Source organism: Vanacampus margaritifer, chromosome 19 (genome assembly GCF_051991255.1).
Source record: "Vanacampus margaritifer isolate UIUO_Vmar chromosome 19, RoL_Vmar_1.0, whole genome shotgun sequence".
NCBI classification, from domain to species: Eukaryota; Metazoa; Chordata; class Actinopteri; order Syngnathiformes; family Syngnathidae; genus Vanacampus; species Vanacampus margaritifer.
The window spans coordinates 2,456,428-2,481,294 of NC_135450.1; the positions used below are offsets into that span (position 1 = coordinate 2,456,428).

The 24,867-nt window shown below is 38.1% G+C and overlaps 2 protein-coding genes across 2 annotated transcripts; one reads left to right on the forward strand and one right to left on the reverse strand.

Moving 5' to 3' along the window:
• Positions 1-28: 28 nt before the first annotated feature.
• Positions 29-8,056, forward strand: cgrrf1 (cell growth regulator with ring finger domain 1). Its single transcript, XM_077552604.1, has 6 exons — positions 29-240; positions 958-1,094; positions 1,876-2,053; positions 3,214-3,361; positions 3,459-3,566; positions 6,603-8,056. Exons 1-6 carry the CDS (start codon positions 137-139, stop codon positions 6,939-6,941), a joined length of 1,014 nt encoding a protein of 337 aa, XP_077408730.1. The 5' UTR covers positions 29-136; the 3' UTR covers positions 6,942-8,056.
• psmc6 (proteasome 26S subunit, ATPase 6) lies at positions 8,048-24,577 on the reverse strand. The gene is made up of 14 exons (XM_077552603.1): positions 24,438-24,577; positions 23,909-23,988; positions 23,273-23,312; positions 23,142-23,194; positions 22,240-22,307; positions 19,679-19,793; positions 19,282-19,369; positions 19,122-19,183; positions 18,922-19,045; positions 15,052-15,113; positions 9,342-9,462; positions 8,666-8,746; positions 8,500-8,571; positions 8,048-8,415 (listed from the first exon to the last, which is right to left on the reverse strand). The coding sequence occupies exons 1-14, from the start codon at positions 24,520-24,522 to the stop codon at positions 8,297-8,299; spliced, it is 1,170 nt and encodes a 389-aa protein (XP_077408729.1). The 5' UTR covers positions 24,523-24,577; the 3' UTR covers positions 8,048-8,296.
• Positions 24,578-24,867: the final 290 nt, after the last annotated feature.

Consider the following 24,867-nt stretch of genomic DNA (forward strand, 5'->3'; position numbering starts at 1 on the left):
ACTCTTTTTTTTAAACTTTACAGTTTGTGCCTTCAGGGCCACCATAGTTTACGCTTGACCCTGTCATGGCAGTCGTAAAATGTTCCTCTTTTTTGTTTTCGGGGATTTGTTTCTTGTAACGTATAATTAATAGGAAATGGCAGGAGGCTTCATAATCATATTGTATGAGTACTCGCCACTCTTCTATATTAGCGTGGTTTCTTTGTGCTTTGTTGTTACTGTCGCCATGGTTCTCGGCTGGTAAGTGATGTTTCGCTATATGTTACTTTAAACTGTAAACAGCAACCGTCGATATCTAAAAGCAACATATGACATAAGTATGTAACGTATGTGTGGATCGTACTCCTCTTAATTATGTTTATAGCTTCTCGATCCACGACAACGGGGATGTAGTTTATGTAAAACTAGGTGGAACCGGAACAAAATATTCAGTCGTTCGATCAATTAATCTTTATTTCAGATTCAGACTCAATACAGGAAACACAATCAGAAATATGTGTAGCCCCAGTTAAGATCCTTTCATTAGAGGATTTAGATAATTTTTAGTAAAACAAGGTCTCTAAACGACCGATTATCAAAATAGTTGGTGATAATTTGATAGTCGCTTATTTGCAAATCTATGTAAATCTCGTTGACACGTCTTTTTTTCTTTCATAACTTTTTTCTCTTTGACACCTCTGGTTGAAACAAATATAGTTTAGTGTTTGAATGTAAACAAAGAACTAGCGAACTATATTTAGCTATTGACTAACCCCATTAAATCATTCTCATATCACTTGCAGTAGACATTAAGAAAATTACTATATTTTTCTTCACAAGAAATTAAAATAAACTTTAATTTAAGTTTCATAGGATGTTTATAAACAAGAAAAAAAATCTGATAGTTTAAAAATATTAATCCAGGTTAATGCAAGATAACCAGTCACTTCATATTATTATTTTTGCTATGTCTTGCAGGGTTGGTTTTGATGTCCCAGTGATCTTGCGTAGCTCTGATGACACGGAGTCCATCCTCCCAACCCCAGAAAAGCAAATGGTTCAGGTGACTAATCCTTTTTCCCTCGAATTGGGTTCAGGATCCGCATCTGTTACAGGTAAGAAGTGCAATACATAGCCATTAAAAATACAGTGGAACCTCCATATTTAGGCACAATCTGTTCTGCAGTTTGATCTCTAATTTTAGAAGTTTGTATTTGAAAAAAATTAATAAAAAATAATCCCATACACTTGGAGGAGCAAGTGTGTGGAATTGATTCCATGTCTGCAAATTTTGTAATTTTCATTGTCAATTATCTAAATTGGTCATAAAACAAATTCTGATCATCTACCGTAATTTTCAGACTACAAGCCACTACTTTTTTTCCGCACGCTTTTGAACACTTTAAATGTGACACGGTTGGTTAATTAATACATTTTTACTCACATGCTTCATGCCGCCAATGCATTTACTCTTCGCGTCTGACAAATGTAATTGCTTCACACATCATAAACGGACCGATGAAACTGTCTGAGGTTGCGCTCATATGAATCTTCACATTGCTATTGTTTACATGGAGCTTTGTATTCCGATTAGATTAAAACCAAATGGCCAAATGAAATGAAAATGCTCTCGTCTTTTGAGCTTCAACTGTTGGACAGATGGCCATATTTCATGATTGGAAACCCAACTAGTATGACCAATCAAGGAATTTCAAAGGATTCACATACTTTTAACTTACACTGTAGTAAGGCAATAAAGTTTTGCTCAGTGATCTGAGCCCTTGTAGGATCGTGGCCGTTTAGGGTTAATGGTTTTCCTTGTGGACAACTTGAGAGATTTTATCCCAGTATGTTTTTGCATTCCAGGTCATGATAAAAACTGTTTACATCTTATAGATGGTGCGTGGTTGAAGCCATGTTGTTTGGAGCCCTGTGTCTTGAGCTGCTTCTGGGGTTGTGAGGTTAGTGTCCTGCAGCGAGCATTGCAGGCCCACCAGAGTGGCTTCAGGTTCAGCACGCCGCAGCATTTCCAGGAGGCTCTGCGCCGCTTCTCTCATCACTGCCAAAGCTTCTTGTATCCTTATTAAAATACAGTGTACTTTGATTCTGGTATTATTCTGTCAAGATTTGCATTTTAAATGTTCAACGGGATCACTATATGATTGAATTCTGGCAATCAAATCTTGAAATACAAAAATTGTGCATAAAGTGACAGTAGGTAATTGGGCATTGTAGCAGCATAATTTCATATGCTCACCAAATTACTGATATTAATTCTGTTGAATTGTAATGGATGCTAGTAGATGTGCAGCTATTTGTTTGCATCGTACAATATAAGTACACATTGGCTCCCCAAACACTGTGTATTGACGTGGTACAGAAGTAAGATGTAAGGTTGTAAATGTCAGGTTCAGTCAACCTAGAACATTCAATAAACAGGCAAGAGACTTAGATTCTTTTTCCTCGTGCGAAGAACGGACAGAGATGTGCACAGTTAAAATCTCCTATCACTCTGAAGCATTCTGTCGAGCCCTCTCTTTTTATTTCTTTTGGGGCTGTCCCTGGTTACACGGTTGTTGCTGCTCTAAAGGTTTGGTGACACAGCAGCAACCATCACAGATATGAGTCATTGTGCAGATAATAATTCAGACGTGTCTTTATTTGGCGCTGAAGGTTTCAACAGTCAAAGTTCAATAGTTCATCCGCAAAGTATTTCAGCCACTATCTTGTGATAAGGGCACAGAGTTCCTGTTTTGCAGCTGCAGGAGCATGAGCCATGCTCTTTTTGAAGGGGCTCTGCTCTCTTCACAGATAATTTAAATGTATATGATTCAAACGTTATACCGCTAAATAAATGCTTTGCAATAGTATAAGCCTAAATAAGGGATGTACATTTATTCTAACAGTAAATTCTCTTCATTTTTATTTACTGTATTTAAGAAAAAAACAATGGACAGGAATACAAAAAAAAACACTTTGTGGTAAGGTTAACTTAGCTAAAAAAGGATAAATGTGCCCCTCTGACAAAACTTTGTTCAAGAATGACCACATTTTGTTAAGATTTATAATACAACAGAAATATGTTCTCTCATTGGTCAAGTTGCGAGAGAAAATGCCAATGCCAATGGAGGAAAATATTCATAGATGTTTTTGTCCGTCTTTGTCAAACCTTTTTGTGAATGGTTTGAATGGTAGAATTCCTGATTGTTTGGCTCTTTAACACGATTCTCCTAGTATCAGCAGTGAAGACAGAGAGGAACGCTACACTTGTATTCCAGCTGATCAGGGACTCTCAGATTTTGGCCCATTGCCCAGACAATGCTATCCTCTCGTGTCTGTGTTGACCTTGGCGGAACAAGAATTCCGAGAAACATACAACATTGTGAGTTCTTCAAATATCACCGACTGCATGGGGTTTGCATAAGATCTCAAAAACATCTTTAGAACAGTAAGAACACATCAATGCTGTCTTCTTTCAGGTGGCCAGTGTCACTGTCATTCACGTACCAGATGATAAATATAGCCTGTCTGCACGGATCCTCTTCCAGTACCTTCTCACTTCACAAGGGAACATGTATGAGTTGAAAGTATGTTTTCAAGATGGCAAGTTGAGTTGACCACACTTTTGTTACAAAAGTATGATTCGGTATCGGGCCGATACCAGGACACTTTTCACGGTATTGGGCCGATACCAGGACATTTTTCACGGTATCGGTACTCTCGCATAATATCGATACTGGTATCGGTAGTTGTGATGGATATTGATAGCGGTATCGTACTCGCGGCGGATATTGATACTGGTATCGTTCCCACTGTTGTTATTTTTCGGTCAGGAACTAAAGGCTGAAAAGGTTATTTTGCATTTATTGACCGCTGCAGGGGGCTCCGGTAAGAGAACACTCAGCGTAAATGAGTACACCCCCTTTGAAAAGTAACATTTTAAACAATATCTCAATGAACACAAAAATAATTTCCAAAATGTTGTCAAGACCAAGTTTAATATACACCTGGTTAACTTATAACATGGAAGTAAGGTTAATAATAAAACATTTAATTACACATTTTTCAGTTTCACTCAAAGAAGGGTGATGCAAAAATGAGTACACCCCACAATTTTTTAAAATAAATTTAGTACTTTGTATGGCCTCCACGATTTTCAATCACAGCACCAAGTCTTCTAGGCATTGAATGAACAAGCTGGCAACATTTTGTTGCATCAATCTTTTTCCATTCTTCAACAATGGACTCTTTTAGAGACTGGGTGCTGGATGGAGAGTGATGCTCAACTTTTCTTTTTAGAATTCCCCATAGGTGTTCAATTGGGTTCAGATCGGCCATACTTGGCCACTGAATCACTTTCACCTGGTTCTTCTTCAGAAATCCAACAGTGGCCTTAGATGTGTGCTTAAGATCATTGTCATGTTGGAAAAGTGCACGACGACCAAGGGCATGGAGTAATGGCAATATCTTTTCTTTCAAAATTGAGCAATACTGCTGTGAATTCATGATGCCATCAATGAAATGCAGCTCCCCAACACCTGCAGTACTCATGCAACCGAACATGAGGACACTGCCACCACCATGTTTCACTGGAGGCACCATGCATTTTTCCTTGTATTCCTCACCTTAGTGACGCCATACAGTTTTGAAGCCATCAGTTCCAAAAACATTTATCTTGGTCTCATCACTCCAGAGTAGGAGTGTGAATTGCCTAGCACCTGGCGATTCGTTTCGTATCACGATTCATAGGTCACGATTCAATTCGATACCAATTAATCCCGATACAAATCTATAAATTGATTATTGCGATTATTTTTTTTTACTCAAATTTAGAAAATACTAATCAGTAAACTTGTACATGTACACTGTAAGATTTGTATGAAAATGTATTTATTTATCTGAAAATTCAGGCTTATAACTGAGCCACTACATTTAACAAACAGGTTGCAGTCTGTTTCATGTTTGAACAGCACTGAAATAAAATAATAAGGCTTATGTTCCATTAATATAAGATTCTTCCATGCTTAATGTGTGAATCCTAACCCTAAGTAAGACGTTTTGTTGAATATTCCCATAAAAAAATTGATGTTTAAAAATCGATTCGGCCGCATGTCGAATCGATTTGAGAATTGCGCGCTGTAATATCGCGATATATTGCGGAATAGATTTTTTCTAACACCCCTACTCCAGAGTATAGAGTCCCAGTAGTCTTCATTTTTGTCAGCATGGGCCTGGCAAACTCTAGGCGCACTTTTTTTAGGCTTTAGGAGAGGCTTCCTCCATGGACGGCACCCATGCATGCCATTCCTCTGCAGTGTACGCTGTATTGCGTCACGTGAAATAGTCACCTAGTTTGGCTTTTTATTTCCTTAGATAACTGCAGTAAACTTAGATGTCGATTTTCTTCCACTCTTCTCATCAGAAGACGCTGCTGTCGAGTTGTTAACATCCGTGGACGACCTGGACGTCTCTGTGAGATGTTTGCAGTTCCATCTTTTTTTCAATTTTTGTACCACTTTTGCTACAGTATTGTGACTGATGAGTAAAGCTTTGCTGATCTTCTTGTAGCCATCACCTTTGTTGTGCAAAGAAATTTTTTCTTTCTCAGGTCCTGTGACATTTATCTTCCGTGTGGTGCCATTGCGAACAGCATGAAATGGGAAAAGTTTTTTTCTTTAAGTAACACCCATTTATAGTCAACAGTCTGCTTGACACCTGTGTAATGAATAATTAGTCTCAGCTGTAGACGTTTGTAGTCTAAAATTTGCGCTTTTTGGGCTTTGCTCCAGAGACTTTCAGTGGGGTGTACTTATTTTTGCATCACCCTAATTTGAATAAAACTAAAAATGCAGTTCTCTAATGTATATTATTAACCTTACTTTCATGTTATAAGTTAAACAGATGTTATACAAATTTAGTCTTGTCAATTTTTTTAAAATTGTTTTTGATTTCATTGACATTTTGCTTAAAGTGTTAGTTTTCGTAGGGGGTGTACTCATTTATGCTGAGTCTTCAGTCATACTCAACAATTTAATTAGCTCTGAAGTGCAAACAGATCTTTTTATATTATATAATATATCCTCATTGACTACTGCACTGCTATGAGATGAATGACAAACGGAGAATGTGAAAAGGAAACGGAAATACAGAGCAGCCTTCCAAATTAAAAGCAAGGATTTCAAAACAAGATATAATTAAACAGCTTGAGGAATTCTTAACATGGTAGATATTATTAAACTACTTGAAGCAATTGTATTTAATATAATTATTTGCTCATTCTCACTGTATTCCTTAAAAAGAAGTGGTACAACCACATACTTTGATTGGGACTTTTTTTCCTGGCCGCTGGATTATTTGTTTCATTTTATTTATCTATTTTTTGAAATTCATTCTAATTAGTGCTCTATGCAAAATGACTTTCATGAGCTAATTGAAAAAATATAATTGCCATTTATTTCAAGCAATTTTAAGGAAATTGGCTATTATTGGGATATGTAGGTCTATTTAAAAAATATATATCTGTTATTGTTTTTGGGGAAATTTTATGTATGATAAATACTAATGGTATCAAACTACTTTAAGATTAAGTTAATTCATTCAATATCTTCCAACCCCACTTGCAGGCTCTCTTCATGTCAGCTAACAGTAGTGGGGAATCTGACCATCCTGGTACCGATCCTATGACGCGTCCCAGCGAGCTTGAGCATGAGGAGGAAGAGGAGGCTGGAAAGGTGGCATCAGTGGTCAAGGACGACGATGAAGATGATAAAGGCTGGTCAGAGGGGCAGTGCAGAGACTGTGTAGTTTGTCAGAATGCAGCCATCAACAGAGTGTTGCTGCCCTGCAGACACGCATGTGTGTGTGACAGTTGTGTTTCTCACTTCAAACACTGCCCCATATGTAGAGCTTACATCCACGAGTCCTTTGCCCTGACTCTTAGTCCAACTGCATCTGAACAATGAACTACATGCAAATATCAGTTGGCCAACTGCCATTGTAAAGCATGTGTCACTTATCACTATTATAGTAATTGGAATTTTTTACCATTTAGCTATACCTTTTCTATGAACAACATGATGATGTACAGTCTGTTTGTTTTTTTAATTTAATTGCTGTATTTATTTTTCCTTCCTTTCTCAAATCTCTTTCAACGCTGAAGGGATCTATGACACTTTAGCAACATTCAAATGAAGTTATAACTTGGTAGAACTACTTTTCCCACTATGAAAGGTTTTCAGTTTGATGTGTATTGAGTGTTTTCACATTTATGACGAAACTAATCATTTGTGTAGTTAATACGCAGCTATGCGGAGTTTACATGGTCTCCTTAATCCAACGGTATGTTAGTATGAATGGTTGTGTTTAGCTGAGAAAGGCTCAATCTGTACGACAGTTTACAGAAAAACTCATTGTAATGAATGCGTCAACAATAATATGCATGCTCATTTTACAATACCAGTACATTAACTAGAGTCAAATCTACTTATTCAATTCCACTTTGTAGGTCAATGGTTGCTGGTTGATTGATCAAATTGACATTGGTGATTAAGAATATTAGGGACGGGCGAGTACCAATACCAGTATCAGTGCCCTGTTGTGGCTGTTTTACGGTCAGGACCCAGAAATCAGAAAAACAGAAAATTGCCTTTAATTTCATGCAATCTAAAATAAAAATGTGATATTGGCTTGTCTTTAAAATTATGTCAGAAAATTGCCAATATTTTTTCGTTAAAATTATGTCAGAAAATTGCCAATAATTTCATGCAATTAAAAAAAAAAAAGAAAACAAGTGATATTGTGATATAGGCCTTTAAAATCATCTCTAGTGGTAATGTTACCTTTGGTAACTCAAGATTTTGAGTACTCGTTCTGGTATTGGTCTAGGAAAAAAAAGTGTTATTGAACATTCCTAAAAAAAATTATATCATTGAGATTCACAAGTTAACTGCTCCAATTAAATGGGTCTGCTGTATGTACTGTGGTTGACAACTTAAAAATTCATATGCACTGTGAAAACAATGAATAAAGTTAAAACAGTTCCAATAAATGTGCGGTAAATATAAAAAAATAAGAGATTTCAACAGAACGGTTTATTGCCATAAATGACGTTTTTTGTGTTTGTTTTATACAGGTTTTGCATGGGACACCAGAAGTGACCATCTCTCAGAACCGTGGCCACTAAAAGACAAGAGTAAAAGTCACTTTGGTTGATGACACTATACTTTATCCAAATGTTGCTCCCACAAACATGAAGAACACATTTTTCTTCGGGCCATATGTATACAACATGAATTTGTAATAATGAAAAACGTGAGATCTATACAGGCTTGTAGTCCAGCTTGGACTCCAGCTTCTTTGAATCGGCCACTTTTCGTACAGCTTTCATGAAGTCTTCTTGGGTTACGTACTCTCTGTCGGAGCGGATGGCAAACAAACCTGCACACATGAAGTCCACATGGATAAAGGTTACGTTCATAGAGGGACAAAAGCAGACAAAGCAAATAATGCTGAATGTCTGACCTGCTTCTGTGCAAACATTTCTCAAATCAGCTCCGTTGAAACCATCCGATAGCTTCACAATGGCTTCAAAATCTGAAAACAAAGGCATCAACAGCAGTGATAGATTAGCTTCCATCTACTGATGTTTGCATAAACATACATATTAGAAAAGTGATGTTTTGCTAACCAATTTCTCCATGCTTGGTGATGGGACTGGAGTGGATTTTGAGAATGTCCAGACGAGCCTGTTCATTGGGCAGCTCGATGTCTGTAGAGTAAGTGAAGGCATTAATTACTGTAATGCTTACATTTGACTGTAGAAAAAAAATACAATTTCAACTAGACTAAGTGCAATTTCTGGAGAAATTGCGTGGGAATGCTGAAAGCTGAATGCTAATAACTGAGTGCTAAGATGTGAATGCCTGTGGAATGCTTATGAAGTAAATTGAGAGATAAAGTATGACCTCCTGGTTTATGGACAATGCACTTTACCAACTGTGCCACAGAGCAGTACCAGACACCGGGTAATGATAAGTTATATGTATGGAAGTGGGCATGGAAAGTGATACTTAGGTAAAACTCCAGTAAAAAAAAAAAAAAGGAAAGTGATACTTAGAAAACGTTCAACGTCTGTCCCATTGAAAATTAATGGGGAAAAGTTGATATTTAATGTTAAATTGTGCGAATGCAGTAAGTAATCCGGGATCAGACGATATATTCCCCCGAAACACGTGAATTTTTGTGGCAATTTGAACAGTGTAAATTGGAAGTATTATGTGGGAGTTGTTAACAGCAAAAAAGTGGAGAATACAAATCACAATAACGTGTGGGAATGCTTCACCCTTCCCACAATGATATCTTACGGATTTTGCGGTCAAGTCGGCCGGGTCGCAGCAGGGCGGGGTCCAGAGTGTCGGGTCTGTTGGTTGCCATTATCATCTTGACTCGGTGCAGAGTGTCAAATCCGTCCATCTGGTTCAGCAGCTGGCAAGAAACACGGACCGCACAAAATCATCTTTTTATAGTTATTGACTTAAGTCACCCAGTACCCAGTGCTTTACATGGCTTTAGCTAAACATAAGAGGGGCGGTCGTCCGAGCAGAGTTCATAATACATTTTGCAAAGCATAATTTGCAGTTGGATGCCAAATTTTTACTTTTACCTTAAAGTATCTAACCAACGTGCCATGTCAGGTTGGCGAAGTGGTATCGGTTATATGGTATTGTTGGATGAAGTTTATTATCGCCAACTAGGGATGCTCCGACCCGATACTTGGGATTGGCCCCGATATTGGGGAAAAAATTGGATCTGGTATCTATGACAAATGGCCCCGATCCACTGATCTTATCCACGTTGGCCACATTGCTAATGACAAAGGAAATGGTGAGGTAAATATTTCCCACACTTGCCCCATTGGCACGGCAAATTTGTCTGTCAAAATTGCACTGGGGGAACAACGCTATACCACGCATAAGTGTCCGTACACTCTAAAAACAGAATTGTTGAACTAATTTAAGATTAAATTTAAAACCAATTTAATGAAATTACTTCAGGCGGTAACCTACGATGGAATTAAATTAATCCAGAGTGACTATATTAAGTTTAATGAACTCATAATTATTTAAACTTAATATATTCACTTTGGATTAATTTAAAGACCAAATGTGAGGTAATTTCATAAAATGCCAAAAAGGGTCACACAAGTGATTAAACATTGTCCAAAAAATAAAGCATGACAACATTTTTTTATAGTTTGTATACTTGACAAAATAATCGTTTTTCCGAAGTTACAGCCAGGCGACCAACAAACCCGGAAGTGATACGTCACACCGGGACAACAATGGCAGAGCTCAATACAGAAAGTATACAAAGCCAGTCAAAAATTGATTTAGAAAACGATATGTCGATCTTAAATAAGGAGATCCAAGTCTTTGAGGAGTTGGAGGAAGAGGAGGAGGTAGGCATGTTATATTTTAAACCATATATGCACGAGCCAGATGCTGATCAGGACGCTGAAAATGTTTGCGGTTATTAGTCTAGCGTTTCTGTTTGAAATTCGATATTGTGGCGTGCTGTAATTTAGCACTATGAGATTGCCTACTGTATTTTCATGACCATAAAGCGCACCGTTAAGGCATGGTTAAACATACGTAGCTCAAACCATACGGTAGTATGTGTTCACTTGCTCGCGTATGTTTTTAAAAAGCAGCAGCGCAAAACTGAGTTTGGTTGTATTTTATTTACGTATTCAACAATGTACTCGCGTTACTTTTGATCAATTCCCAAAAGTCAAAGTCCTCATCTTCTGTATCTGAAACGTACAGCTGGGCTACTTCTCCATCAAACGCCAGGTTCCCTCTCTCGTCATTGTAATATTGTCAGAGTCAGTCTCGTTCCCGTACAGCTCCTCAGAAATTATGCCACTTTTGGCGAACATTAGTGCAAGCATACACGTTTAGCCCAAGCTTGCACATCTATTCACAAATTGTGGTGTAACTCGCTCTAATGCAGTTCCATGAAGCCAAAGCAGTGACACCATGATGTCCTATTATAAACAGGAAGCCTGGACCTAATTGCGGACTGTCAGGCATGAGAACCCAATAGACTCACATCATCTTTTAGTTGAGTCTTTTGGGTTCTCATACCTACAAATCCTCAACCAGGGCCGGATTTCCTGTGCATAAGCAAGACGTCGGCACTGCTCCGCTGTCTGTCAGCAGAAATGCTCCCACACAGACGAAAGCAGTCCATTTACGTGGCCTATTATCTTTTGGCCACTCATACAACTTTTGTTTAGACTGAGAACAGTACACCGCCACACAGCGCCGTGTCATCTTACAGAATGACAATGCAAGGGGACAATCAGCAATACAGTACAATGGCTGACTGCCCTCGCAACTCCCGTGTTACGTGATTTTCGAAAATTTCTGAAGATTGTCAAAGAAAAGCATTTTTGTTGTCAAGGGCTTTGCTATGGGTCAAAAAAACAAGAACCTGGGAGGGTTGCGTAAAAAAACATAACGAAAAGTGAGACGATTTGGGAGAGTAAAAAAAAATTGTAATGTCGGACCAATTAATCATCCAGTCACAATCAAAACATATAAATTAATCATTTCCATTTATATAAATTCATAATTTCACAAGCAGTCCTCAGATGAGCAATGCAACTTGTATCATCCTGGATGTCAATATTTTACACACAACCTGATGTTACGTTTGTATGTTTAAAAAAATAAAAATCATAGACCGAAATAAACGTGTTAAATTGACACAAATTAAATTACTGGGAGCACAAATACATATGAAAAGGATTAGCATTCTTATAATATAATATAATATAATATAATGTAATATATGCCTCGTTCCTCGCGGGTTCATCTTTCGCGGTCTTGCCGTTTTAGCGTGCTTTTTTTTTTTTTTTACAGTGTATGCATGCGTTGCCCGTCAGGTGGCTCAGCGCGCCGCCTGCCACCTGCCCCATGGTTCGCGCTGGCCACAGCACTCGAGTGGAGTTTCGGGGGCACCGCGGCGATGCGGTCAAAATGGGTTTATTTGTCCTGCCTCATATCTTCATCATTAAAATTAAGATTGTCCGCCCCGAACCATGCAGTCGTGTCCGTTGACGGCTAAGCGCGTCATGCATCCACCACCCACCCCACGGTTCACGCGGGTCCGCCGGCCACGAGCGCTCGAGTGGAGTTTCGTGGGCACCGCGTCCCGGAGATAAAGGGCTGACATGAGACGGGATGCACCACCGCCAGCGGGGTAACTTTTTGTGTCCTGGAGGTCTTTGGCCGGCCGTATCTCCCCAGCCCTCCTCAGATTCGTCTCGATAAGACCTTTCCAACGGTGTATGTTCCGTCGCATTCCGACCTTGCCCGTCGCATCCGCCACCTATAGATAGAGGCCCGACAGTTTCCCAATTTCATGCCCTGGAACGCTTCAGCGTGCGTCGCCACCGCCCCATGGCTCACCCCTAGATTACACCGCATGCGTGTGCATTGCGGATCCGCTCCGCCGATTTGTTTCCATTTCCAGCTTGTTCATATTACACCGGCTGCGTATGCACTACGGATCGACTGCCGACCAGCTTGTTGTACCGAGACCGCTCCAGAGCCTCTCGGTCAAAATGGATTTCTCAGCCTCATAAATTAGGAATGTAATTTCTAACAGCTGTTTTTTGTTGTTGTGTTTTTTTAATTACTATTTTTGGGGGGGGGTACAAAAAATGGATCGATCGCCGTTATATTTTTGTTTCTCAATTAAATGTTTTGGATATTAGTTTATTTCTATTTTATTGTTATTATTTTAAAATTGACAAAGGTTTGAACACAGAGTGAGGCCTACTGTATTTAAATAAGAGATAGAGTATGTGAGAAAATGTTAACGCCTATCAAGAAAAGTGCATGTTTCAAGTGTGTGGTGAGGTGTTAGCCTTAAAAGATATATAATAAATGAAAACAATATAGTATGAACGAAAAAACATTTAGAATAAATGAAAAAATATATATAATTAACGGAAAATAAAAATAAATAAAATTAGCACGGATTTCCATTATCGCGGGTAGTTTTTGGAACGTTACACCCGCGAGAAACAAGGGAACACTAATATAATATACATGCAAAACAGGTAGATTTAACACATCCGGAACTCATACAGGCAAAGTGTTGCCGCGTTCCATTTGCATTCGTGTTATTTTTTGTGATTACTGTTGAGCTCCGTAATTTAAGGCTGGCTCACAAATAGGGAAAATCTGCGTATAATTGACAGCAATTGTTTCTAAGTTATATACTTTTTTTTTTTTAACAGATTAGGCCCATTTGGTAATATATTTTTCCCCATGCGGTCCCTGAGCTAATATGAGTTTGACACCCCCGGGTTACAGTATAATCACAACATCGTTCCAAGCCAATGACGCATTGTTTACATCTGCCAGTGGCGGCATGCTGATGCATATAAACTCTGCACTGATTTACGTAACGTACCAATAATTGATTGTCGTCTTCATGATACTACAGTTGCAACTGCAGTTGAATGTAATAATGCAGTAATCATGACAAAACATTGTTATTGTATGTATTATAATAAAATTGCATGTGGAAAATATAGGGACAAAAAAAAGTAACTCTACAAGTACCACCATTTGGACCAGCACCTTAATACAATAACATATGGACCTCAGTGTTCTCAAAAACAAGGTAGAGGTTTTATTCCTAAAATACACTTGTATTTATTACTGTGGGCCATTGCACCATAATACACAGTTCAAACATCAACACTGTGCTTGGATATACAAAAATAAAAGTGTACTTAAAAAGAACCCCGACTGTAATAAACGTTTGCTCCATATAATTTATTTGGTTGTTACTAACATAACTATGAGATTCGTTTTTCAAAAATAATTTCCAGTTTAATACATTTTGTAGAAACTTTATTTGTACGTACGCCGTTATTATTGTTTACGTTGCAAAGCATTCGGGCATATTCTCCGTGGTGCTCAAACCAAAAATCTTATGCTGCAGCACACTTTATTGGCTGGGTAGATTCTCCCATCGACTTGTGCTCGTTACGCACCTTCACGAAATGTACGCACTGTGGGTGGAGCTATATTTAAAGGGACAGCAACGTGAAAAATCTACTTTTTGGAGCTTTAAGCCATGTTAAAATGCTAATTCCTCACAAAAACATCACAAAAATTGTCTTTTCCTCCATTTGCCCCTCTGAGTAATTCTAGGTCATTCAGCTCTCCAAGCACCAGCCCTTGTCAAATGTAGCAGTGCGCATATCCTCCTGGAGACTTGAGCATCTCTCTTGCGTGATCAGGAGGCTGTAGTAAGGACTACCACCTCTTGAAGGTAAAACATCATGTTGCACATTTTGATTCAAATGAAATGCTTCCGTAATCCGCTGGTGACGGCCGCGTCACGTCGAGCGGCTGCTGATTCGTGCTATAGTGGCTTGGAGTTTGTCTGAAAGCGCAGCTCATAACTACAGTCATTCTAATAGTGGCAATTGTGACTTAGATTTTTAAACATTTGTTTTATTTGACATGCTGGTCGTGAAATCTACACAAGTGCCGCTCTCGTGTGTCCGTTACTCGGCACTCACTCTCTTTTCAACTACAGTACAGTAATGGAACAGCTCCAGATATGTATTCAGTTATGAGCACAGTTCTCTGACTAAATTACTTTTATTGTGTGTATTAGGGATGCACAATAATGCTATTGTCAACCGATACGATAAACCAATAATTTTGAAAGTGCCGATGTCGATAACCAATAAGCAAGCCGATAATTGTTTGCAAAACTAACTTGAATACAAATATACTATTGAGTCCTACTCTAAGTCTAACAAGTTATTTTAGATGTTGAGATGCATGAAGAAAGGGAACTACTCTGAAATTCAACATTTTTCAGACCTCATGTGTAACTAGAAGTTGTAAAATGTTGTTATGAAAAATAAGTCCAGCCAGTACTTCATGTACCGTATTAAATGTCTATAGCATTAGCACAGTATTGTGCATTGCAGCTCATGTGATAAAAAGTCTTGAGACACGACAGTGGCTCATTTACCTCCATCAAAGTCCTCTGGATCTCTCTGTCTGCAGAGGTTCCCTCAGAAAAACGCCGACCACCTAGAGGGAACAACGTGCAACAGTTAAAATTGGACTGACAGAGTACACCAATGCGTAATAACACAGTGTATTCAGTTGGCAATTTAGAATATGGATTTGACTAAACTAATTGTGAAGTGCCTGTTTTCCAAGCGGTGAGGCTATGGAAAACGACTTCTGGGCGGCTTTGAGGAAATTTTGGTCCACCATCCGGCGTCTCAGGAGGTGGAAGCAGTGCACCATTAACACTGTGTAGTGGAGAGTGCGCTGCTGACCTCAACTTGGGACGTTGACAGTTGGTGGACAATATTTCGAAGACCTCTTCAATTCTACCGACACACCTATCTATGAGGAAGCAAAGTCTGGAGACTCAGCAGGGTCCTCGAGGGTGCGTGGGAGTTCGCCCAACCAGTCTACATGTGTTTTGTGGACTTGGAGAAGGAGTTTGACCGTGTCTCTCGGGGAGTTCTGTGGTGGGTGCTTCGGGAGTACGGGGTACAGAGCCCCCTGATATGGGCTCTTTAGTCCCTATACAACCGGTGTTAAAAGTTTGGTCCGCATTGCCAGCAGTGAGTCAAATTTGTTTCCAGTGAGGGTTGGATTCCTTCAAGGCTGTCAGCGTTTCTGTTCATGAACTTTATTGACAGAATTTCTAGGTGCAGCAGAGGTGTTGAGGGGGTCCGATTTGGTGGCCTCAGCGTTGCATCTCTGCTTTTTGCAGATGATGTGTGCTGTTGGCTTCTTCAAGCTGTGACCTCGAACTCTCACTGGAGCGGCTGGAATGAAGATCAGCACCTCCAAATCCGAGACCATGGTCCTCAGTCAGAAAAGGGTGGAGTACCCTCTACGGGTTGGGGATGAGATCCTGCCCCAAGTGGAGGAGTTCCAGTATCTTGGGGTCTTGTTCATGAGTGAGGGCAGGATGGAGCTAGAGATCGACTGGCGAATTTGTGCAGCGTCTGCAGTGATGCAGACTCTGTATCGGTCCGTTGCGGTGAAGAAAGAGCTGAGCCAAAAGGCGAGGCTCTCGATTTACCGGTCGATCTACGTTCCTATCCTCACTTATGGTCACAAACTGTGGGTCGTTACCAAAAGAACAAGATCCCAGCTACAAATAATATTTCCTAAACATTAAAGAAGCTCGGTCATCCGGGAGGAACTCAAGAGTCAAGCCACTGCTCCTTCACATTGAGAGGAGCCAGATGAGGTGGCTCGGGCATCTGGTTCGGATGCCTCCCTGGAAAGGTGATCCGGACATGTCCCACCAGCGGGAGGCCCCAGGGACGACCTAGGACACGCTGGAGAGACTATTGCCACTTTTCCATTAGCCCCGCACTGCACGCTACCACACCACACCGCAACTCACGGAATGACACTACACGGCCGCTATTGCATTTCCATTACAACAGGCGTGCGGCGAGAAGGGGGCGGGATCATTTGATTTTGAACTGTCCAAGCCAAGCTTGCACTTCAGCAGTGCGTGCAGCTCTGCCATAACATTTCACAAGTGGCAAGTCACGCCAACATTGAACCGTATTTAGAATTTCATATGGATCACCATTAGATGAAATATTGCGATCTTGATTTCACGACCGGCTCACTGCCTGCGCTATTTCTGAATTTCTCGAGCTCTTATTCAAATGAATTGGAACACACGACCAGGCAAGTGGTGTGCACTCGCAATTTTTTTTTTTTAAACCACAATCATTACAAATCTATCCACGTGTACCTTGTAAATTGTAAATATAGTTCAGCGTTGTTGTAAAACATTATTATATTTATTAGTGATGCACCCAAAATTTTCGGCCGAAAAAGACGATAATGTGCATTTTCGGCATTCGGCCAAAATTAACTCTTTGACTGCCAGACGTTTTCAGAAAAGGGATGCCGTGGGTGCCAGCAATTTAAGCATTTTGACTGATCTTTCAAGGTCCACAGAAAATTATGTGTTTGGACTATGGAAACACACATACTACCAAATGAAAGATTGGACTCTCATCTTTCATCAGAAAAAAAAGTTTGTTTCTTCCTTATTCCGTTTTTCAGTAATCAACAATAGAAAATGGTTAGTTTCACCTCTGTTTTGAAACAAACGTCTTTTAACATCTTTGGCACTCTCCATAGGATTTTACTAAACGTTATTTAACATTTTTGGCAGTCAAAGAGTTAAATTGGAGCCCAAAAAATATTGCAGAAAAGGATATTGTGGTAACGCAAGCAAAAAAAAAAATATGCTGCAAGCAAGCGTATGTATGAATTAAACGCGTTCCGCCTCAATGTTAATTCATGAGCAGTAGCCGAAAGCTAGTGTCTTGAGGGTAGCCTGGGCGATGCGATCTCAAATCAGCGGCGAGGAATAATGCCGCTTCGGTGTGGAACCGGTCCAGTGGAAAAGTGCCATATGTCTCTCGGCTGGCCTAGGAACGCCTTGGGACACCTCCGGAGGAGCTAGTTGAAATGGCTGGGGAGAGGGAAGTCTGGGCATTCCTGCTATCTGCTGTTACTTGGGATGTAATGGTATTGTAAATATTGCAGTGTCTCGGTTTCAAAATTCTCACAATAATGTAGGAAGTAACAGTATCAGATGCAGCCAGTGTACACAATACAAATTTAGTGGCTAACAGCCTGAGAAGTGAAGCTCACACCACATATTTTCAAATAATTTGTGAGACATGTTTGTACTGTATATTAATTTTCATGCTTAATGTGAAGAGATAGTCACAGTTAAATAAGCATTATATTTTTATTTATGTATTATCTCTATATTGATAATGTGTTGTATGTTAAAAGTCTTAAACTAGTTAAAGTAATTATGGAGGTCACTTTATGTGGTTGGTTGGCATGAAGCGGTGCATGCAGCACATGTGCAGTAAGTCCACATGACTAATACCATCCTCAGCGTTCCGTTCTATTCATTTAGCAGCAGCACCCCACCGCTTCTAAATTTGAGCCGCCGCTCCTTCAAGCCCGCAAAAATAAATTAAATAAAAACTACTTCGCGCTGAGCCAAACGGCATTCCGGGGTCCGGGAACCAATTACTTCTTTACCGTTCTCATTCGGACCTCTTTCAAATCCCACCAGCACCCTGCCCAAATACATTTGTATGTCTGAATGGGTGAGTGAGAGGCATAAATTTGTAGGTTGTTGCCTAATGAAGTTCAGTCTACTTACGTGCATTAGTTTAAATGGTGTACCTGCCATATCAAATATGGCCGAATTGTGTATTTACTGTCTTCTTAATTAAATGAAGTTTAACTAATGTTTGACTCGCTATCTGTGAGCTTATCTGCGAGGAGTCTTTTTTACAGGAGTCTGTAGGCTTGATAGTGATGAATGAAGTTAGATATTGTAGTTATGTCTCTTAACCTTTGAGTTGCAAACCTTGCATGTTTCCATTGTTTGTATCCCGATTTTATAAAAAATATAATCCTTGAATTCATTTGAATGTAATAATCTCCCTCTGTGATACTTGCTTAATGAGGTGGCCACAGCACTCCGTCTCACCGGTGCCTGAGTTGCCAAGTCAAGTCGAGTTTTAGCCAAGGCAAGTGAAAAATCCAAAAATTAGCGACTTGAGTCCCCCACCTCTGGTATGCGTTGTGTGTCACATCACTCGAAAGCAGCATTATTTCAATTGACGCTTCTTTATTACAGCTTTTGTATTGGACCTTATTAAAATTTGCAAGTGAACACAATGTTTCAGACAGCAAGTGTTTGTAACAAACCAATGTGACCTCATTTCAAGTGGTTTAAACGATACCCGAATTAAAGCAATAGGGGCTAAAATACAGAAAGAAATAATTTCATCAGAGAGTCAATGTTTCTCACCGATGGCATCAATCTCGTCCATGAAGATGATGCAAGGCTGATGGTCCCGGGCATAGTTGAACATCTCTCTGATGAGCCTGGCACTCTCACCGATGTATTTGTCAACGATGGAGCTGGACACTACCTGCAAGGTAACATCAGCTCACTAGCTGCACAGAAGCGAGACAACTTCACATAACCACTTCTACACAGACACTCACCTTGAGGAAGTTACAGTCCAGCTGACTTGCAACCGCCCTGGCCAGGAGAGTCTTCCCAGTACCTTCGGGGAAAACAATGACTCTCAAAATTAAAATGATGTTAAAAAATAAAATGACTTATAATAACTTAGTGAATGGATCACATGAAGTGACTTTTAACCTGGGGGCCCGTAAAGAAGGCAGCCTTTTGGTGGGATGATTCCAACTCTCTGGAAAAGCTCAGGGTTGGTCAGGGGCAGCTCAATCACCTGCCATAAAATCAACACATCATTACGGTGACCTTAGTGACAAAAAATGATTTCTGGTCATTTTATTTTTGCATCAGAGTAAATTTGACATGAATTACCTGTTGATCTATATTTGGACCTTTAAATTCACAATAAGGGACATACCCAATTTAAATGACACAAATGAATTTTTATTTTTTGCCCCAATTGTCAATAGAACATTGAAAAAAAAACATGGGTTTTCGTTTTCATATTCAAGGAAATTGAGGTACAGTATAAGCCTACCTCACAGTAGTAGTAGCAGCAAAGTAGTAATTGTAATTGTTTTACCTCTCTCAGCTCACGGATCTGTTCCGACAGTCCACCAATTTCAGAGTAGGAAACACTACCGGGGTCTTCATGGGACATATTGTACACCAGAGGGTCCACCTCTCGTGGCAGATACCTTTAAAAATAAATTAATTAATTAACCCACAATGAGCTTACACCAATTGTGTACACCATTTTGTAAGGATCACTCTTTTGTCAACCTGATGTTATGTCTCCTATATTTAATGGCAGATGTAAATAATAATTTAACCCCTGGGTGTTAATTGTCCATTTTCTGGCTTTTTTATGTTTTTCTGTTTTTCATCAAAGAAAAAGCATTTGAAAAAAATACACTAGGGACCTGACATTTTACCAGGATTGTTTAAAAATGTAGAAGTTCAAATTGGCGCCATGCTGTAATTTATAATTATTACCAAACAGGAGGGAGAGAGTCACACGAAATTGTTGTAATAATTCACGATTTTGGCTCATTTACTTCCATTATAAATCACAGTTTTTGATATGCTGTAAACCTGATGTGTTATAATGCATTTTCCGTGATTACTGATGCAATCGCTTCTTTGACGAGTCATAAACATGAAAATAGAGGAATTTGTGTGTTGAGAGTGTTAACACAAAAATCCACTAGGTGGCGCCAAAGGCTAATAAATGAATACAAAATACATGCATAAAAAAATTATATTGTTATGACTTATGGACTTGTTTGAGCCTCTAACTATGTCATATGAAATATTCAAATTATTTTATATATATATATATATATATATATATATATATATATATATATATATATATATATATATATATATATATATATATATATATATATATACACACAGCATAGTTAGTCTTGCTATTAGCATAATACTGCTATTGTTGTCCATAGGGGGCATTAAAAAATAAAAATAAAAATAAAAACTATATATGTGTAGATAGGTCTGATGCCACTGAACATTTTGAGCGGTTGAAAGTGAAAAAAATATTCATAAATGACTAAGTTATTTCACTTCAAAGGAAATGCCTGATTTTGGCAAAATTACAAGAGTTTTGTGCTATTCGGAAAACTGCCATTGTGTGAAAACTGGGCATGCAGAAAAAATTATATTGTTATGACTTATGGACTTATTCAAGCCTCTAAATATGTCATATGAAATATTCAAATTAGTCTTTTATTTTATATATATATATACACAGCACAGTTAGTCTTGCTATTAGCATAATACCGTTATTATTGTCCATAGGGGGCATTAAAAAAATTAAATTAAATAAAAACTATATATGTATAGATAGGTCTGATGCCACTGAACATTTTGAGCGGTTGAAAGTGAAAAAAATATTCATAAATGACTAAGTTATCTCACTTCAAAGGAAATGCCTGATTTTGGCAAAATTACAAGAGTTTTGTGCTATTCAGAAAAATGCCATTGTGAAAAACTGGGCATGCATAAAAAAATTCTATTGTTATGACTTATGACCTTGTTTGAGCCTCTAACTATGTCATATGAAATATTCAAATTAGTCTTTTATTTTATATATATATACACAGCATAGTTCGTCTTGCTATTAGCATAATACTGCTATTATTGTCTATAGGGGGCATTAAAAAAAAAAATTAAAAAAAAAAACTATATATGTATAGATAGGTCTGATGCCACTGAACATTTTGAGCGGTTGAAAGTGAAAAAATATTCATAAATGACTAAGTTATCTCACTTCAAACGTAATGCCTGATTTTGGCAAAATTACAAGAGTTTTGTGCTATTCAGAAAAATGCCAATGTGAAAAACTGGGCATGCATAAAAAAAATTTTATTGTTATGACTTATGGACTTATTCAAGCCTCTAAATATGTCATATGAAATATTCAAATTAGACCTTTATTTTACATATATATATATATATATATATATATATATACAGCATAGTTAATTTTGCTGTTAGCATAATACTGCTATTATTGTCCATAGAGGGCATTAAAAAAACGTTTTTTTTTTAAACTATATATGTATGTATAGATATGTCTGATGCCAGTGAACATTTTGAGCGGTTGAAAGTGAAAACAATATTCATAAATGACTAAGTTATCACACGTCAAAGGAAATGCCAGATTTTGGCAAAAATTACAAGAATTTAATCAAACTATAATAACGCCCAGGGGTTAATCATTATGATTTATAATAATTATTTAATAATTATTCTTTATAATAAATATTATAAATATGTATATTGTAGCAAAAAAGACAATTGGAATGCAAGTTCTACGTGAGCGTGTTAATGCTCACATCCTATACCAGACCCCCTAAAAATTGGCAATTTGAAAGTTCTATAACTATAAGAGGCTTTGATATTATAGTGAGACAATCAAAACATAGTCAAAGATAGGCATAAAATATGAGGATTAATTTAGTCGGGTATTTAGGTGTACATTAGATTGCTAGATAGATAGATGCTTTATTCGTCCTGTTAGGGAAATTACATATCCAATATTTTTCAACCAGTGAGTCTGCATTTTTTAAGCATGTGATTGAAATTATATTCAAGTAAGTGGTAAGTCCAGCCTACCTCATTATAGTCAGCGTAGTCATATCTAAAGCCACTCTGGTGCCTGGCTTCAACTGTGACTTGTCCAACTAGGATGAATAAGACGACCATTAAAAAAACAACACTCTTAAAATTAAGGTGAGACTGATACCCAAACAAAAATACTTAATTGTCTTAACATCAATAAACACCACATGACATGCAAGTTTGAGGAATGTTAACTGTCAGTGCTTGTGATTTTATGAGTCTCAGTAAAAGAATCATAATGCTAAAGAATAAGGCATTTAATAGATTTCTCAAAATTAATATAGCACAGCAAAAGAAGCTGGAAAATGTTTTTCTGTACTTATATAATTGATTTAACTATTTATTTAACAGTTCTATTCATCTACTATATAGTTATATCCAACCATTTACTAAACATCTTAAAACAATATCAGTTTCCATAACTTTTGTTTTGATCACCAGATCACTTGATAAATAGTTGTGCTTGAAAGTTTACATACCCTTATAGGGATGTAAACTCATGAGTGCACTGCATGGTGAGAAAAGGGCTTAATGTCCATAAAATCCAACATACTGTAGCAATTGTTTTGATATTTTCAGAGGTTGAAGTTGACATGAGTAGAGACGTGAAGGTGACGATTCGTAGCATTTTTGGGTCACTAAGCAACATTTAGCTTTTGTACATAAGCTGTGCTCATAAATTTACATATGCGTATGTCAACTTTCAAGCGCAACTGTAAAGGCAAGTTCATGTTTTTAGGGCCCGAGCAGCGACTGCTGCGAGGTCCCTACTGTTGTTGTTTTTTTAATAGCTTTAAGACCTAGCTGACTGTCATTGGTAAGAAATGGTTCAGAAAACCCAGAGAGGATAATATATTTTTGACACAAGAGTATGTGTTGGGCTGTTGGCTACCTACCTGTCTGCGGCATCCAACCACATATCGTGGACCATTTGTGGCTTTGACAATGACTGTAATTTAAAAAAACACCAACATTAACATCAAACGACTGATAGCATGACACATATCTGATTTATTAGCAAGCTTACATTTTTCTTCTGTCAGCTGCTTAAGGACTTCTCCAACAATCTGCATATATTAGAAGCATTGAAGTGATTAAGCCTCACCTACAAACAATATCTTAAAATGTCCATCCAGTTACATGGCAATTATGCCATCCTATTAGTTGCTCTAAAAGTCAAGTCAAATTTAATTATATAGCCGTTAATCACAATCACAAAAGAGTGGGCTTCACAAAGTTCACACCCAGAGGTGACAAATATTAATGACATCCCCCTGATCTTAACTTAAGAGGACAAAGTAAGAACTGGTGACATCTTTGCAATTGGGTTTTCAAAGAATAGTTGCCAATATTAGTCACATTTCTGTTGGAGACATTTCACAATATGACAAAAATAACAGAAGGATGATGTATTTTAAAAAAAATATATATATTAATGGTAGACACTGATTTGTTTCAGCAATCAGAAATATTAAATGATTGTACATTATAGTATGATCAATATTAAAGCATGTCAACACAACAATGGCAGATGGTTGTACTATTTTGTAACCTTCCCAACACACCAGCACTATGGAAACACCTGAATGGTCTACTCTATATTCCCTACTGTATACAAGGGATTAATTAGTTGCTGGGCAATGATTGTAAATAATACTCTTACCTGACCAACACTCTGCAGAGCTTTGAGATCATTCTCTGACTTTTCATACTGTTTGGTTTGTTCTCTCAGCTGTTCTCTCACTGAAAAAATCAAATGGGGTTACGGGGAATCAGCGTTTTAATTTCAAAATAAATAGACATGGAACCAAAAAGCAAAAAAAAAAACTCTCATGTGGAACGCCTCCGTGGACAGCTTGCTAGCCGGTTAGCAGTGTTATATTAGCTTGACATTTTACTAGAACAACAACAAAACACGATTACGGTAGTGTGACATTATGTCCATTCGTGTACGTAATAATAGCTATTTCTATTCAACCGCTATTCATTAAATTCAACGTAGCTGGGCTTATTTGCTCCAAGTTAGCATCTCTATACTATACTGTACTCCCATTCGACGCTCACTGCATGACAAAGCACTAGCTAGCCAGCCAGCTAACATACATTGGATGTGGGATACAAATTTATATAAACACAACACACAACGTGTATACAATCATTAACGTATAGGTACACGTTAAATTGGTTCTTACGTTCTTTCAACCGCCCGTCAACTTCTTTGTGTTCAAGCAATTTTTTACGATAATCTTGTAGCGCTTTCTCCCTGTTGTCCGCCATGATGCTGCAATGGATTCTGGGTATCAGCAGCGTCACTGATTGTTTTTGCTGGCCAACGCCGGGAACTGACGTTTCCGCAATTCTCTTCAGTAATAAATTAGTAAAACATATACTTTTGATAATAAACCTTCATTTTTAATTCTACCTTTCGTATGTATTATTTTCTCTCATGTTATCAGATTGTAGCCTGTCAAGTCAGCTCAAGGATGGATGGATGGTTGGGTTGGGTTGGATGGATGGATCTTATTATTTTCTACAAATTTGTTATATTTTATAAATAGTTGGTTTGATTCATTGGTTGATTGATTTTTTTTTTTAATTATTATTTTGGGTGAAAACAGTTGT

What these genes read in the sequence shown, in the direction of transcription:
- cgrrf1 (XM_077552604.1), top strand. Translation starts at nt 137, where the DNA reads ATGGCAGGAGGCTTCATAATCATATTGTATGAGTACTCGCCACTCTTC. An exon ending in CATCACTGCCAAAGCTTCTT is followed by an intron (nt 2,054 to 3,213) that starts GTATCCTTATTA and finishes CGATTCTCCTAG; the next exon opens with TATCAGCAGTGAAGACAGAG. An exon ending in TCCGAGAAACATACAACATT is followed by an intron (nt 3,362 to 3,458) that starts GTGAGTTCTTCA and finishes GTCTTCTTTCAG; the next exon opens with GTGGCCAGTGTCACTGTCAT.
- psmc6 (XM_077552603.1), bottom strand. Translation starts at nt 24,522, where the DNA reads ATGGCGGACAACAGGGAGAAAGCGCTACAAGATTATCGTAAAAAATTG. An exon ending in GCAGCTGACAGAAGAAAAAT is followed by an intron (nt 23,195 to 23,272) that starts GTAAGCTTGCTA and finishes TTTAAATTACAG; the next exon opens with TCATTGTCAAAGCCACAAAT. An exon ending in TGGTTGGATGCCGCAGACAG is followed by an intron (nt 22,308 to 23,141) that starts GTAGGTAGCCAA and finishes TATTCATCCTAG; the next exon opens with TTGGACAAGTCACAGTTGAA.